Source organism: Lonchura striata, chromosome 3, assembly GCF_050655825.1.
Source record: "Lonchura striata isolate lonStrDom1 chromosome 3, ASM5065582v1, whole genome shotgun sequence".
In the NCBI taxonomy this organism is placed as follows: Eukaryota; Metazoa; Chordata; class Aves; order Passeriformes; family Estrildidae; genus Lonchura; species Lonchura striata.
Window position 1 is genome coordinate 81,728,047 of NC_140705.1, and position 16,285 is coordinate 81,744,331.

Consider the following 16,285-nt stretch of genomic DNA (forward strand, 5'->3'; position numbering starts at 1 on the left):
ATGTAAACTATTTACATGAATGTGAATCAGGAATGTATGTTATATGTGAAGTTTTTAACTACGTGACTTGAGTAGGAGTACCAGCAATAAACTCTTCATAGGGGTTTCTGAAGAAAGCTTTCCAGGTTCCTGATGCTTGCTGCCCACTGGCATCACTTTCATACCCTTTGTGGGTTACTAAAGAGTCTTGGCATGTGTGGCTGAGTGTGAAGAAAGTGGCAGAGGTCAGGATTTTCTTTCATAAAGTCTGCTGTGATGTCGTTTGCAGTCTCACATGGTTCAATACAACCTATAAGTTTGTGTCAGTTTTTGGCACAGAGATTCTTTAGTTCTAAAGAGTTTACAGACCCTTATTTACAGCACTTCTCTGTAAACATCATTCCTGTAGAAAAAGAAATGTGGAGTTCAGTAGGAATAGCTTTGGGTGTTTCATCACCAGATCAGTGAGGAAGGAGGCAAAATATTATCAGTCTCAACTTCTTTTAATTTTAAAGAGGTGGTAACCCAGACCTTGGAAAAACCTAGTAAATACTAAGCAAATATCATACAAACACATCTGTCCTCCTCTTTAATCATAAAAAGGTCAAGAACTTTCATCCAAGGAAGGGTGTTTAGTGTTTTTTTTTTTTTTTGTCTCTAGAACTTTTCTGCAAATTTTTGCACTTAATTTAAGTAGCCTTTTAAGTAGTTTGATCTGGTAGTGGAGTGCACCTTTATGCATTTCTAATTGTCAGCATTAACAAGTTATGAAGCAATCTCTATGCTGTTTTGAATTTGCCATAGAGCACTAAAATCTAGGAACTTCCACAGTCTATCTGATATTCTTCTGATACAACCTTAGCTAGGGGGCTGGTTTGCCTTATTTCAGTCTTTCTTCCCCTGAGCTTCCCAAGGACATAACTAAGGGGCCTTTTAGTCTGTTCTGTGTCGAGCAGTTTGTGGTTGTTTAAAGGACTGGCTGACCATTGTCCTTGGGAAATATTTCCCTATATTTGTAACTTGAAAGAATTCCTGTAATATTTTTCAGATGTTAACCCACCTTACAGCAGATTTAGAATACTCTGTGCCTTTAAATCTTACTTGTCAGCGTGAAGTTGGCAGGCAGAGGGATAAGCTGGAAACAGATGAAACTTGGAAGAAAATGTCTATAAATGGATGCTTATACCATTCTTTTCTAGTTGCATTATGTATTGAGTTTTAAGAACTAACTTCTAAACTGGCCTGGGTTTTTCTTTGTTTCGTTTTCCAGCTTTGCTGTATTAGCATTGTAAGTAGCTTATCTCTAATTTTATTGCAGTGTGGTTGTTCTCATTATTACCTACCTTTTTGAAGGTACAAAGCTACTCAGAAAATGGCAAGACTTCTGTTCTTGCTGTCACTTTTTGTTGTTAAAGCTGAATTAATCCTTTTGAAGAGAAAGCATTGGGCAATAGATGTCTCCTCATTCATTCCTTTAATAGATCTTTTGTTTTAACTTTTGTGACTGAGTTTTTTAACATTTGGTAGTATTGCCCTTGAGAGAATTTGTAGTAATTGCTGTTTATCTGTGGATTGGCCTGTGAAGTAAAATTTGGAGCATCTTACTCAGGTCTGGATCTTTTATGGGAATTATACTGATATATGATAAAGTAGGATCTGGCAAAGGATGTTTCCAAGAGTAATGAAACAGGCATAATTCCTGTTGTAGTTACTCAGTGTGGATGCTAACTTTGCTTGCACATCTGCATTTTAGGCTCAGCAGCTGTTATCTGCTTGCATAGAAAAAGTAGATGTTTCTAGCACAGAGGGATATGATTTGTTCATCACCCAACTGAAGGATGGCTTAAAAAATACCTCACATGAAACAGCAGCAAATCATAAAGTTGCGAAGGTAAGAATTTGTCTTTGTACTGTCTAACATAGATTCCCAAGTCTAGTTTATGTGTCTACCATTGAAACATACAAAATCTATGACTCAGTGTGGTGGAATATATTTTCTGTTCCTTAGTTTTATGTGTGAAGCTTCACTTGGTAAGAGAATAAACAAGATTAGGTTCTTGCTGATAAAGTAAAAAAATAAACGCAACTGAGCATAAAATTTGAAGTTACTGTCTTTCCTTGTGTTATGCTCCATGTTGCTTTTGTGTGTCTGTTGTTGTATTTCTTCTTATCACATGTGCTTGGTTTTGGTTTTAACACTCTTCTGATGTGTTTGTTGTTTAGATGTTAAAATTTTAAAACGTAGACACTTCTTTTCTTATTTAGTGGGCAACGGTTACGTTCCACCTTCCTCATCATGTTTTGAAGTCTGTTGCCAGTGCCATTGTAAATGAACTCAAGAAGATAAATCAAAATATTGCTGCCTTACCTGTAGCATCCTCTGTGATGGATAGGTTATCTTACCTCTTACCCAGCGCACGACCAGAGCTTGGTGTGGGACCTGGGCGATCTGTGGACAGGTATATTAAGACAAAATAAGTGATGAATTTGACCCCTTAGTTGTATCAGCATAAGCTCTTAGATGACTTCAACTTAGTTGCCAAAGAGTTAGACCTATTCTGTACTTCATTGCTCTTACACATACATCTGATTAACTGTTTAATGCGTGCTGTGCCATACATATTACTGAATTTAACAAAGCCTTTGTGGACACCACAAGACTATCTGGGTTTCAACTCTAATGCAAATCAAATTTACTTTGCTCTTAATCCCAATCTACACTTGAAGAAAGGTAAGAATTGAAGCCTTAAATGCATACTACATCGTATCCTGAAGTCAATTGCTTTTTCTTCATACAAGAAAGAGTCATGCTTATGTTTTATGGTTTAGAAGTTTAGGAACTTACCTTTGCAGGCCATATATATGCTACTTCTGAACTCTAGATCTAGTCAACTGCTGCATGTTTGGGGCAAGAGAACATTTAACCTCAGCCTGCTGCTTCATCTTTTTCTGATCCAAGTGGTAATGTATACACTAGCAAGTAACCTATTATTTTAACCTTCTGAGACTAGTTAGAATACTGGTGAATCTCTTAAGGTTATACATTTTTCTTTCTTGAAAGTGTGTGTACAAATATTATTTTGTATGTGTTTTCCATTTCTTACACCTCAAATAATTTGATTTCATCTCTTAGCTTTCCTTCCCCAAGCCTTCAGGTCTACCTGTACCTCACCACATTGTATTTTGATTAGAGCTCTTCCAATATGTGCCTCTTGAGCTGGTATAATGTCAAGTTAAGATAGCTCTTATGTGAGTGTTGCTAGACTAGATTGCTTCCTTGGGAGAAAATGTTTAATGTTTCCATTCTCTTATAAGACAGCAAAAATCTCCTGAAACTGAGAAGCGGAAAGAGGAAATAAGGCACATTTCCATCTAACAACCCTAGTTCTTGTGAGAACAAAACTCTATCAAGGGAAAAGAAAAACTGATGCTCATTTCTCATGTGCTATTGCAGAGACAGTGAGCACACTGAAGGTGGAAAAGAGAGGAACTATTTTGCTGTCTTAACTGTTGAGTTGCAGAGGGGTTCATATTTTGGGATGTAGTAGTTTAAAATTTACAAGTATAGAGTGATAACTGGGCTGGAGGGTTGTAACCTGTATTTAGTTGCACCTGAAATATCACTTTAGAGTATTTGTAAATGTGCATGTTTATATCTCTTTAACTAAGAACCCCAAATTTTTGCAGTAGTTGTCATGTTAAAAAAATCCAACTCTCTTGCAGCTTCTCCAGCTGCCTTCAGTGCAGAATAGCTTTGGGTATCTCATGCTTTCCTGCAGGTAGATCAAATAAGCTACCTGGAAGCTTATTTTCTTAATCCTGCTTTTAAGGTCCATAGGTTGTTGTGTGGCTTTTTGTTTTTTATTGGGGATGTACTTTAAGCACCCAAGTTAGGGAAGTTTGTAAGTTTCGTGTAGTAGTTAATTATCATTTTATGTCTAAGTTATAGGTAACTATTTGGCTATTTTTTATGGTTACTAAAGGACTGAAAGTCTTATAAATAGTTTGGGTTTTTAATTTTAAGTGGCAATTTTGGGTAATGTAGAATTTTTCACCTTTCTAGGTCTTTGATGTATAGTGAAGCTAACAGACGGGAGACATTCACTTCATGGCCTCATGTGGGTTATCGGTGGGCACAACCAGATCCTATGGCTCAAGCTGGGTTCTATCACCAGGTAAGAGATTTAGTTATTCTTAGTATTTGTTCCCCAGGTAGGAGGGCAGGGGAAAAAAGGTGGTGATGTTTTCTAGTAGGTTTTTTTCTATTTTTAATGGACTCCTTCAATTATGCATAAACCATTAAAACTTTGTCATTCAGCTTTTTTTTTTAAGTTTCAAGGGGTTTTGGTGTCTTGAGTTTACGGTTTTTTTTGTTGTTTTTGTTTTGTTTTGTTCTGAACTTCAGCATATAAAATTTTTTGGAATATCAGATTAATCTGAGTTAATAGTAATAGAGATGAAGTTGGTTGTTACATAGAATCTGTCTTTCTCCTTGTTAGACTGTTGAGTAAATAATCCTTTTTATATTACAAGTAAAGCAAAAAAGCAGTAAGCTTGGCACTGGAGCTCCCTAAACATACTTTCCTAGTAGAACTTTATTGTATCAAACAGAGGTCCTAGATCACATTAAATTGTTAGGCTTAGTGAATAAACACAACCATAGTGTGTTTATCCACTACTTTTGCTTATTTCCATTTTTCATTCCTTAAAATTTTCCCTTTAAAAAAATATTTATAATATGGATTTAGATAGTGATGGCTGGACAGTGCCTATCATTTGACAACAATATTGTCTGTTTCAGTCTGTCAGCTGTAAAGCATGATAGGTGAATGAAGTTTTTGGATGATTTCTTAAACTTGCACAGAAGGAGAAATGCAGGGAATTCTTATGTTGGAATTGTGTCTGCAAATTCCCAAGCATGTCTTGAAATGAGGTCATGAAAATGCTAAATTTTAAGAGAATGGAAATTTTGATTGTTTTTCCTCAGTTACTTCAGCTAGTAAGAACTGTTCTTTGCAGAGGAGTGGTAGAGAATACTTTATGTCCTAAGAGATTGGTAGGAATATTTTTTAACCCATGTCTATCCAAGCATGTATTCCGCTGCAGTTATAATTTTTTGAACCTTGTGAACTTTTGCCAAAGAAAAAAAGTAATTTCTGTTCAATGTCTGTGGTTTGCATCTGATGACTTGCATGAATGTTAGTTCTGGATCTCTTCTACAGTAATGTGTATTCTTTTTTTTATGTGAAATGCTGCCACTTCATAGTATATAATTTGTGGCCTTTTATATGTTTGGTGTGATGCTTTAGTATGTCACTAATGGGAAAGAACTTGATCACCTAGGTAAAAGTGTGTTGTAGTACATAGCTATATAAATTTCAAGTGTTTCTTCCTATTTTCATAGCCTGCTTCATCAGGAGATGACAGAGCCATGTGCTTTACCTGTAGTGTGTGCTTGGTGTGCTGGGAACCTACAGATGAACCTTGGTAAGTTTAATGATGTGTGAAGTACACCTAAATTTGTACTGAAGAGGTTAGAAATCTTTAAAGGACAAAAATCAACATACCTCAATGGTATTTCTGGTGAGGTTAGGACACGTCATTGACAAGAATGGGTTTCCAAAATGATTCCATGGAACAAATCACAAAAATATTTGATGTACTATATCGAATTTCTGTATAATACTAAAAGAAAAAAAAAGTAGTTGGTTTTATTTCTTAATTCTGATTTGCTGTTTCATTTCAAATTGCTCCTTGAGAGTTGTCAGCCAATATTTCTTTACAGGGATCTAAACTAAATCTTCTGTTTCATTGTGACTAGAATACATTCAAAAACTGCCATGGCTGCATAGTACCTTTTATGTGAAATTGCAGTATCCATTACTAGTTTCCCAAATCATCTAAAATTGCGCATAGTAACAGAAATGTGGGACCTTATACTGATTAAAGACTAATTAATGTAATTTTTCCTTGATTAGTTGGTAATTTATAATCTTTTCTTGAAAACTTCAGATTCCTGACTTGCTGGAAACTTTTCCTTGTAATATTATCTTCATATTTTTTTGTCTACTCCTTTCACTTATGATTTTCAAGACATTTTGTAGCCGTGTAATTGTTCTTGTCATGTCTCTGCTTTAGTTGTATATCAAGATTAGTTTTTTTCCATGCTTCTTGGTTAATGTGACATGCAGGACTGTTTCCAGTTTTGATTTTTTTGATTATGTATATAGAACTAAAACCAGGACATTGCTTCTAAAGTTACTTGTAACATTAGAGTTTTAATGTATGGTAATTTAATCTGGGCTTTTCTTCATGGAGACATGATTGGCTACTGCCTATAGAACAATTTAACATTTTTAAGAGCATTGTGTAGCTTGATCCATTTGAATATGAATGTACATTGAGTGATCAAAGTCTTTAATACAGTCTGCTATTAAGAATCAGCAGGGAAAGCTGTGTTAGTAACTTCAGAACTCTCTTGTATGGTTGACTGCAATAGAGTTCAAGCTATTTTGTTTTACCTTCACTTCTAGGGCTTAGCTTGTATATGCTGTGTGTAGTTTTCACAGTTAAAAGTGGCTGTTTTCTGTATTTGTTTTTAATCTGGAAAGGTCTGAACATGAGAGACATTCCCCAAACTGCCCATTTGTCAAGGGTGAGCACACTCAGAATGTACCTCTTTCAGTCACGCTGGCAACAAGTCCAGCGCAATTTCCCTGCACAGATGGCACTGACAGAATAACCTGCTTTGGATCTGGAAGTTGCCCTCATTTTCTAGCTGCTGCAACAAAACGTGGAAAGATCTGCATATGGGATGTTTCCAAACTTATGAAGGTATGCAAAATAAATAATTATTTTTCATCAACTATTTACTGATCAGCCATATCTTGATACAAAATCAAATACCTCTTCTGTTTTTTATTGTTATTTCTCAGGTCCACTTAAAATTCGAAATCAATGCATATGATCCCGCTATTGTGCAGCAACTTATGTTATCAGGAGACCAGAGCTCAGGGGTTGACTCAAGGAGACCAACACTAGCATGGTTAGAAGATTCCTCTAGCTGCTCAGACATACCAAAATTAGAAGGAGACAGGTATGCTGGTCTACCAGATGAGAAATATGAAATGCTTCTGTTTGAGTGGTAAATGCCATTTAACAAAGTCATGCTTTGTGAAACATAAGATTGGTAATTTTCTTTTCATGGAAATAATATTCTTAGTCACTCTGTATTTGTACACAATTCAACACTTGAAAAAGACTAATCTGAATTTCTACTTTTTAAGCCAGTTTCATGCTGTTCCAGTTTTATACTCCACTAGCAGAGAGATTACAAATCTCATTGCTGCTCTATGCTCATGTTTCAGAGGCCGAGTAAACAGAGAAAGAACTATAAGTTTTGGATCAGCTTTTCATTTTAGTTATGGATTATACATATCAGATTTTGAAAGGAAAGGCTTCTCATGAACTTCTGGAACATGTTTTTTTTCTGATTGCTTCTCTGTAATTTCTGTTTATGTCACTCTGAAAATAAACTGTATGGATGTGCTAGGAATTTGTACTTCTTTGCATACTTTTAGTACATGTATACAGACTCTAAAACAATTAGAAAGTCCTGTTGCAAGGGTTTGGATAAGCTAGAGGGTATGTCAGTGCTTAGAAAGTGTGATGTGAGAAAAAGTAGTATTTCACTTGTGCTTCATGCAGTCTGTTACTGGGAGCTTTTGTCTGGTCTTGCCAGAGCTCAACAGAGTGAATAACTGTTTGGAAATTTAGAACAAAAGTTGACTGGGGAGTCTTGCTAGTTTTCTGAATGTTTCTTCTTAAACTTCAGCATTAAGAAGAAAGTAACAATACTGCTATATGCACAAGGAGGTAAATCTTTGATTTTAAGCTTAGTGTGATATCTACAGAAGTGCAGAGCAAATACGAAGCTTGCTCTTCTGCTGACATGAACAACGTCAACAGCTGCCTGAACTCTTACTGTAGCTTTAGGGCTGGGAGCTCCCTAATAGTTAAAGAATTAAACCAATTTTAAGAGCTGGATAAAAGACAGTGCAATCGTACTGCCTAGAACTAAGCATCTTCCATTTCACTTAACCTACATGGAATTTACTCTCACTTCTCCGCTTAAGGGGAAGCTGGATCAGAATCAGAGTATTGAATTATGTCTGCCGTGTTGATCAGTTTTGACCCCACAAAGGTCTGTTTCTTGGATATGAAGAATAAACATCCAGTTTGTTGAAGTTTGAGGATCTGACTTGGTACTGTGTGTAGTTCTACCTGAAGCTGCAAAGGGATTACTGTCTTCCTGTGTGTAATGAGCCTGTAATAGGAAATAATTTATTTTATTGGAAATGTCAGATGCATTAATTATTTATATATTATTAGAACTACTCAGGGGCCTATTTCTCTTGAAAAGGTGTCTTGAACAGAATCTGGTTTTATGACAAAAAGATTTATCTGGCAATATTTTTAAAACCAACAACACTGTTCATCCTTGTTTCAGTACTAGCTACAAAATTGCTTTATAGAATTGAAGACCAGTCTGTCAGCTCCACTTTCCAGAGATGATTTTGAGGAAGATTCCTGAGAATGAATATTTTTAATTTTAATTCCATTTAGGCCTGAATTGTAGGAAATACAATGGTAGAATGAGGCAAAAAAAAATCTAGTCTTTTGGTTCAATAGGGGAGGAAAAAGTCTTTACTGTTGGTGTCTGTGATTAACTCATCAATGAATGCACAATGCTGGCTAAGAGGAATGGCCAACTATAATAACACATTGTGGTTTTTATGTATTTTTATTAATTTAATTAAAAATAAGCATGCAGTTAGCATGTACATGGTGTCATTCATGCTTTTCTTTTCTTCAGTGATGACTTACTAGAGGATTCAGACAGTGAAGAGCATTCCAGATCGGAATCTGTTACGGGTAGGTTATATCTGACCTATTAGATATGTAATAGTTTAGAGGTCAAAGGGGAAATTCTTCTTCCAGGGTTTTAAAAGAACCCTGTCAAAACTGATGATAATATATTCACTGTATTAGAAAAAAGGAAAAGTATTTACCATGGAAAAGGATTTTTCAATGGATTTACCATTGAAAGGAATGCTGGTATTTCAGTTTGTGTGATGGAGAGATGGCATTCAGGAGAAAAGAAAAACTGCACTTCGTTAGTTAATAAATGTCTTACATGACAACAGGCATTGCTTATCTTGCTGTCAATAAAGCACACAAACCAAGATAAAAGAACTTTCTTAGAACAGGAACAAATTACAGCTGTATGAAACCCTTTAAATTCAGGGGATTGCTGAAAGAGTTCCTGTGTCTTGATTGTTTCCCTAAGGGTATGCACTTTGATAAAGTATTTCTTACTAAATAAAGATTTTGTATGGAAGTAGAATGGTGCTATGCATGTTGTTCTTGTGTTATTTTCTTAGAGATTGAGTCAGAAGTTTTGAGGGAGGGAGTACTGCATGTTTATTTTCTTTAATCTGGTTTATGTCTTTGAGTAAGGATCACCAAGTAGGGAAACAAAGAGCATAAGATGTAGAAAAAAGATCATTTTTTTCCAACAAACTGTAATACATGCAGCATGATTTCTGTTTTGTCTTTTGAGCATTTTTATTGATTTAAGCATTTTTATTTTAAAGGGCATACATCACAAAAAGAAACTATGGAAGTCAGCCTTGATATTACAGCTCTCAGCATTCTTCAGCAGCCTGAAAAACTTCAGTGGGAAATTGTTGCAAATGTTCTGGAGGACACAGTTAAAGACCTAGAAGAACTTGGAGCAAATCCCTGTTTGGCCAACTGTAAGAGTGAAAAGATGAAGGAAAAACATCTAGAGCAACACAACATTCCCTTTCCTTGTTTATTAAGCGGAGGTCTATTAACATACAAATCACCTGCTACCTCTCCCGTTAGCAGTAACTCTCAGAGATCACTGGATGGCTTAAGCAGGACTCGAGGTGAGAGTGTCTCAGAACAGGGATCAACTGACAATGAATCCTGCACTAATTCAGAACTGAATTCCCCTCTGGTAAGGAGGACTTTGCCTGTATTGCTGCTGTACAGCATTAAGGAGTCTGATGAAAAAGCAGGAAAACTCTTTTCACAGATGAACAATATTATGAGTAAAAGTATACATGACGATGGTTTCACAGTTCCACAGATCATTGAAATGGAGCTGGACAGTCAGGAACAGTTGCTGTTACAGGACCCCCCTGTGACTTACATTCAGCAATTTGCAGATGCTGCAGCCAGCCTGACATCTCCGGACTCGGACAAGTGGAGCTCTATGGTTCCCAAGCCTGGGACTTTGGTTCAGTGCCTGCGTCTGCCCAAGTTTGCAGAGGAGGAGAACCTGTGTGTAGATTCAATCACACCTTGTGCAGATGGAATTCATCTGTTAGTAGGACTGCGGACTTGTCCTGTTGAATCTCTGAGTGCAATAAATCAAGTAGAGGCCTTGAATAATTTAAATAAATTAAACTCGGCGCTATGTAATAGAAGGAAGGGGGAATTAGAATCAAGTCTTGCTGTAGTGAATGGCACGAGCATTGATGTAATCCAGCATGAGTCACCAGCAGATGTACCAACTCCTTTAATAATTCAGCCTGAACAGAGAAGTGTTAGTGGTGGATACCTAGTGCTTTATAAGATGAATTATGCCACTAGAATAGTTACTCTAGAGGAGGAACCAGTAAAAATCCAGCATATCAAAGACCCCCAAGACACAATTACCTCAATGATTTTGCTCCCACCAGATATATTGGATAATCGAGAGGACGACTGTGAGGAGCCTGTAGAGGAAATACAATTATCTTCTAAAAATGGCAGTGGGAGAGAGAGAAGATCTGAGATCTCTACTCTTGGGCACCTGGTAATAACTACTCAGGGAGGATATGTAAAAATACTAGATCTTTCAAACTTTGAAATTCTGGCCAAAGTGGAGCCACCTAAAAAAGAGGGCACTGAGGAACCAGATATGTTCGTCTCTGTGATATACTGTTCGGGCACAGACAGATTATGTGCATGCACCAAAGGTAAGATTTTTCTTCAAATTTTTTAAAAAATACTGATTTTACTGTATTTGGATTATGTTACAGAATTTTAAATTCCACTGAATTTACATACAATTTAATGGTCTTAGGAAGCATGGACTCCAGTTAATTCCTCACCTTAAATGTCAGTTAATCTCTGGAATGGCAGTAATTCTTACATGTGTCTTAATTCTTGAAGACGCGCAGGTTTTCTTAAGTCAAACATAAATAAAAGTCATTATTGTATGTAATTATTTCTGTGATAGAGAAATCCCATTTTGTAAAAATACCTTCTGCCTGTACTTGATTGTATTCAAGAGAGCAGAGAAGATAATGCTTTTATATCTTATCCCAGTGTATTTTCTTCTGGTTCTGCTTCAGCTTTTTGCTGTTGAGATTTTCCTTTCCTGAGTGTTAGAGCAAGACTATTTATGCAGGATTCTTTTTTTCCAAATGAACACAAGGCATTTTAGGGAAGGGGGCAGGTAGGAGAGGAGTGTAACTCAAGCCCAGGTAACAACTACTTTGTAAAAGTCCCTAAACCACCAGACAACTCCTTGTTTCCTTGTGTCACATTGGAAACATCTCTGAGTGTTATCCAGCTGAGTTTCTCCGTGTGACAGTGTTCTCTTTAGTTCATCTGCAGTTGATTGCAGCTGTAGAGGAAATGCTTAGTCTCTCAGAGGGGCTAAGCTGATGGGGTGGTTCATACATTTCAAATAAATTCCCATTATACCATGTTGAGCTTCTTCTTTACTAGAAAAATTGAAATTGATACCTTTTTTTCCTTTCATGATGGTGTCACACTAAATATAAAGTCCTCCTATGAGCAGTTGTTAAATCAGATTTACTTATTTCCAACAGATAAAGTCAAGTTTATTGTAAACATTTCCATTTTCTTAAAGGCTCCATGTTTCTCACTCACCTACAAAGATTTCTGGAAGTAGGCATTTCAGATTTGCTTTTTAAATACTAATGAAAACATTGCAAGATAGTAACTAGTATTTATGTTTGCAGTTTTCCAAGGGTAACATTGATATTTACTAAATTATTCTCTTTCAGTGACTGCTTTTGAAGAAATATCTATTAAACTGTTTTAGCTGTATTGAATAATGCATGCTTTTTCCTAGTTAAAGTGGAACTCTAACTAAAGGGTTACTTGCCTTTGAAAACTGTTTTATCTTATCATATCCATGTGTCCTGGTTTAGGGCAAATTTGGGAGCAAACCTCTGATGAGGTTCTTCTAGAAAGCAAATTCAAGTGGCCCCTCCCCCAGCTGGTTCATTTGATTTCATTGGAGAAAAGTGGAAAAAAAACTGGTTTTTTTAACAGGCAAAGCATTCACCAGCACAAAAAAAGAACAATATTAAACAATAAAACTTCTTGCATATCTGAATAGATGACAAACCCAGAAAGTCGCTTTCATGGGGGCTGGAGCTCAGCTCACCCAGTCTGTTATTCATCCCTCCAGCATTGGGAATGTCGTGGCCGGGGCCCAGCCTGGTGGGCCACAAGTGCGAGTTCCAGGTGCTCTTCTGGGTTTTCAGTCCAGAGCAGGTTGAAACAGTTACAAGAAAAAGAAAAACCACAGTCCAGGGAACTGCTCTGTCTCAGCTAGCTAAAATGTAACTAAAAGCAAAGGAGAGCACTGTCCCATGTCTGTCCATGCTGCAGACAGCACAGTCCAGGAGCAGGAATGGGGAGGAGTGAGTGCAGGTTCTGACAGCAAATTCCATGCTTCTTCTCTCTCCTGCTTCACTTTTGGAAGCAGTCTTAAAGGTGCAAAACTTATTTCTGGGCTAAACAGATGAATGGGGATAGAAGCATCATAAAGTCACTCCAGGACACCATGTCATAGTGTTTTGACTTTATAGGTAGCTGATCAAACTGCAATCTCATTGAAAACAGATATTTCTGTTTTCATTGAAAACAGAATCTCCAAACAATTTTTTTTCTACAGAATTTTATTACTATCAATTTCTTTCTTTCATCAAATCTCTTTTGCTTTTCTTGTGTTTTAAGATTGATGATAATAGTTAAAGGGTGTATTGTGCATGGTACTTTTCCATCCAGTATTAATGTGTATGGTAATCCTATTCTTGTAGCTTTTGGTGTTATCTAAACCTCTTTAGGGCATGGAGTGTAAGATATACAGGTCTCTTGACCTGGAAGCATTTATTCATTGTGTGTAGGAGTATTTTGTCCCTGCCTAAATAACCACCATCTCTGTTACTGACTGGAGAATACTTCCATCTTACTTGTAATGGTCAAGCACATCATTCTGCCTTTGCAGTAAATCTCTCTCGATATTGTAATACCCATCTAGTAATTTATCAGTAGCTTTTTTTGTATTTCTTTTGTTCATGCTGCCCTTAAGATGACTGAGATTTGAGGGTATTTTTTCTTCTGTAGCCCAGTATGCTACAGGTATCAAATCAGCCTGCAAGGATCTTCTTTTGAATATAGTACTTTGTTTATTAAAAAAAAAAAAAAAAAAACAAAAACAAAAAACACCAAACACTGATTATTCTTGTCTTCCATTTTCACCCACTATACATCTATTTGGAACTTCCATTTTCTGCTCAGCCAAGGACTTGGGAGTTTATTATTTTCATTGCTTAAGTGAATGTCTTTAGAGGCTTTCAAGTTTTATTCATTTTTTAGCATATCAGTTATTATTATGTTTTTCTCACTTTTGAGAAGTTAAGTCCAAAGCCATCATAAATACTTGGGGGTCAATGTCCTTTAGAGGTCTGGATTTCAGGATCTGATGCTAGGTATGTCTGAAGCCTCGGAGTCAAAAAATTTATCAAAATACGTCACTTGGTATAAGAAGGACTTCAACTGAAATGTTTATACATAAGGCATAAAAGGTATAAAATTGAGGAACACTTGAAGAAAAAGCAAATCAAGAACCTCAACTTAATATATATTAATATAACTTCTAAAATCCTCTATCTTATTGTGTGTTTGAATAGCTTAATATAGTTTTCCTTGTATTGAATAATAATCGTCCTTTAAATTTTTGCTTTAAATGGATAGAATTTCTTGCTTAGCTAGGTGGCTGAAAATGGAGGGTTTTGCTGTTACTATTTTTTCCTTGAGTGCTGTTTTTTTAGGCTTCTTTGCAAATCACTTAGAGGTGCTTGCTTCTCTAGGTTTACTGCCACAAGTGGGATGGTGCCTGCAGTCTGACAGCATTAGATAGATGCACTGAAAGTCTAATAACTGTATTCACTGATGTGTTCAACATTATTCTGTCTAGAAAGAAGCTTGTAGTGCAAAGACATAAATGAAAATTTTTAGTGAAAGTTTTGGAGCATACATGCATTGAAAATGCTTGAATGATGTTGGAAAATATTCAGGCATGAGCAGTATATTCTTTCCTGTTTACTTGTTGGGACATCAGAGTAGGGAAAGAGATACTTTAATGTAAAGTTCTGAATGCAGAATAGCATTTTCTTCTGTTTCTCCTGCTTGTTGATGTATTTTTTTCATTGGTAGATTATAAAATTTTTCCATAGCTGCCTCTAAGATATGACTGAAAAAGAAACCTCTGTGTGAAGGGGTGCTTCAGATCTGGAGTAGTTTTATGGAAAGATGTTTTAGACCTGTTTTTGACGTCATCCGTCTTTGTGAGTCATGCTTCAGAATGTTACCTCCTGGTGTCAGCTTCAGGTACTTAGCTGCTTCTGCAAGGATTACCTGAACTTGACCTCTGGAGGAAAATGTGCAAGTATATTCTTGTTTCCAGTTCTGTTAAACAAACATTGTGAACTTTAGTCTCTTTGAATTTTGCTTTCTTCTCTTCCCCTTGGCCAAGGTAGACTGTATTTAATATCCGTTTTACTAGTGCATTGTCTGCTCTCATATGAGGGTTCAGATATTTTCTCTTGTATCAGTAGTAAGAGTCTAAACTATGCTTTTATGACATTCAAAATAATTAGTAAGAAAATAAGTAATTTCTTTATTCTAAAACAAGGCAGCAGGTACTGTTTTTAAATAGAGATACTGCTGCTGGGTGATTTTTTGATATTTAAAGTTTAGTATCTTGTGTTTAAGAGGGTCAGATACAATTTTTTATTGCTGGATTGTGCTCCCCTTGAAATTTTGAATCTGTTACATTATCACATTTTTAAGGTGCTACAATATAACAAGAGTTTTTTAGTCCCTCCCTTTTGTCGGAAAAAGCATTTTTTCAGGTTGGATTTTGGTATGTCCAGGGTGAGTTGCCTATGCTGGTACTTCTTACCTGCAAGCCTGGCAGAATTGGATGGCACTTGGATACATTTGAGAATTGATTTTCCCAAGTCTTGTGCCTTTCATTTATAGCACCTTTCTTGCTCCTATATTGTAAATAGTGTAGTAATCACACTCTGTATTTTTTTTTTTCCGATTTAGATTGTGTCTTCCTTGTCATTAGGCTTTGTCTCTCCCCTGTACTGTGTATTTGAAGTTCAGGAATCAAGTCAGTATTTTCAATTTTCCACCTTTTTTGGTAATGGAGTCTAATAGGATTTGAGAAGTCGATTTTTTTTCCACATCAGAATAGTATTGGAAGTGGTACTAGGAGGTCATCTTCAAGTCAAGCTCAATTATACTTGCCCATCCAGAAACAGACTGCTGCTCACCATTTGCAAACATCTTCAAGACAGAGATTTAACAGTCTGCTCATGAAATTTCTCCTGCTGAGTGCTGCCCTTGATAATAATTTTTTTCACTAGTGTTTAGTCTCTATCATCTTTGTCGCTGGAGTCATATCTGTTGTACCATTCATTATGGATATGGCAAAGAGATTTCTTCAAAAAAGGAGGGAAAAACAGAGCTTATTTAGGTGCTGTCCTTCTCCAACCGTTGTCTCAAGCTGAATATCTCCAATCCTTTCAAACTGATGGAAGAAGAAGAAAACAAAGCAGCCTTTACTTTCCCCCCCCAAAAGATCTGATCAAGTCAGTCCACAAGTTTCTTGATGAGATATGCAAAACCAGGCCTGGTAATCCTACATATTAATTCCTCAAGCAGCTCTGGAGTTTGTACATACCATGTGTGTGTATACATAGTGGAATGTTTGCACTTCTGAACAGGAAATTGAATGAGGTTTATTAACTGATTCACAAAAACGTCTCTTACAGAACTGCTGTCTAGTTGATTTTTTTTTTTTTTTAATTCTTGTAACAGGGTTTTTAATTATTTCTTTCTAGACATGGTAACTTTCACTCGTCCCTATTCAATTACATTTTATTTTTTCAAAGTCAGG

The 16,285-nt window shown here is 36.3% G+C and overlaps 1 protein-coding gene across 9 annotated transcripts in view; it reads left to right on the forward strand.

Annotated features, from left to right (window-relative positions):
- The window catches only part of BIRC6 (baculoviral IAP repeat containing 6), a 170,025-nt gene that overhangs the window by 16,330 nt on the left and 137,410 nt on the right, over positions 1-16,285 (forward strand). For all 9 annotated transcript variants that reach the window (XM_021548327.4, XM_085575516.1, XM_085575518.1 and 6 more), the window contains exons 3-10: positions 1,733-1,870; positions 2,245-2,438; positions 4,043-4,154; positions 5,384-5,466; positions 6,591-6,813; positions 6,915-7,075; positions 8,855-8,913; positions 9,636-11,030. In XM_021548327.4, the coding sequence (XP_021404002.3) occupies positions 1,733-1,870; positions 2,245-2,438; positions 4,043-4,154; positions 5,384-5,466; positions 6,591-6,813; positions 6,915-7,075; positions 8,855-8,913; positions 9,636-11,030 (2,365 nt within the window). The remainder of the gene's footprint in view (positions 1-1,732; positions 1,871-2,244; positions 2,439-4,042; positions 4,155-5,383; positions 5,467-6,590; positions 6,814-6,914; positions 7,076-8,854; positions 8,914-9,635; positions 11,031-16,285) is intronic.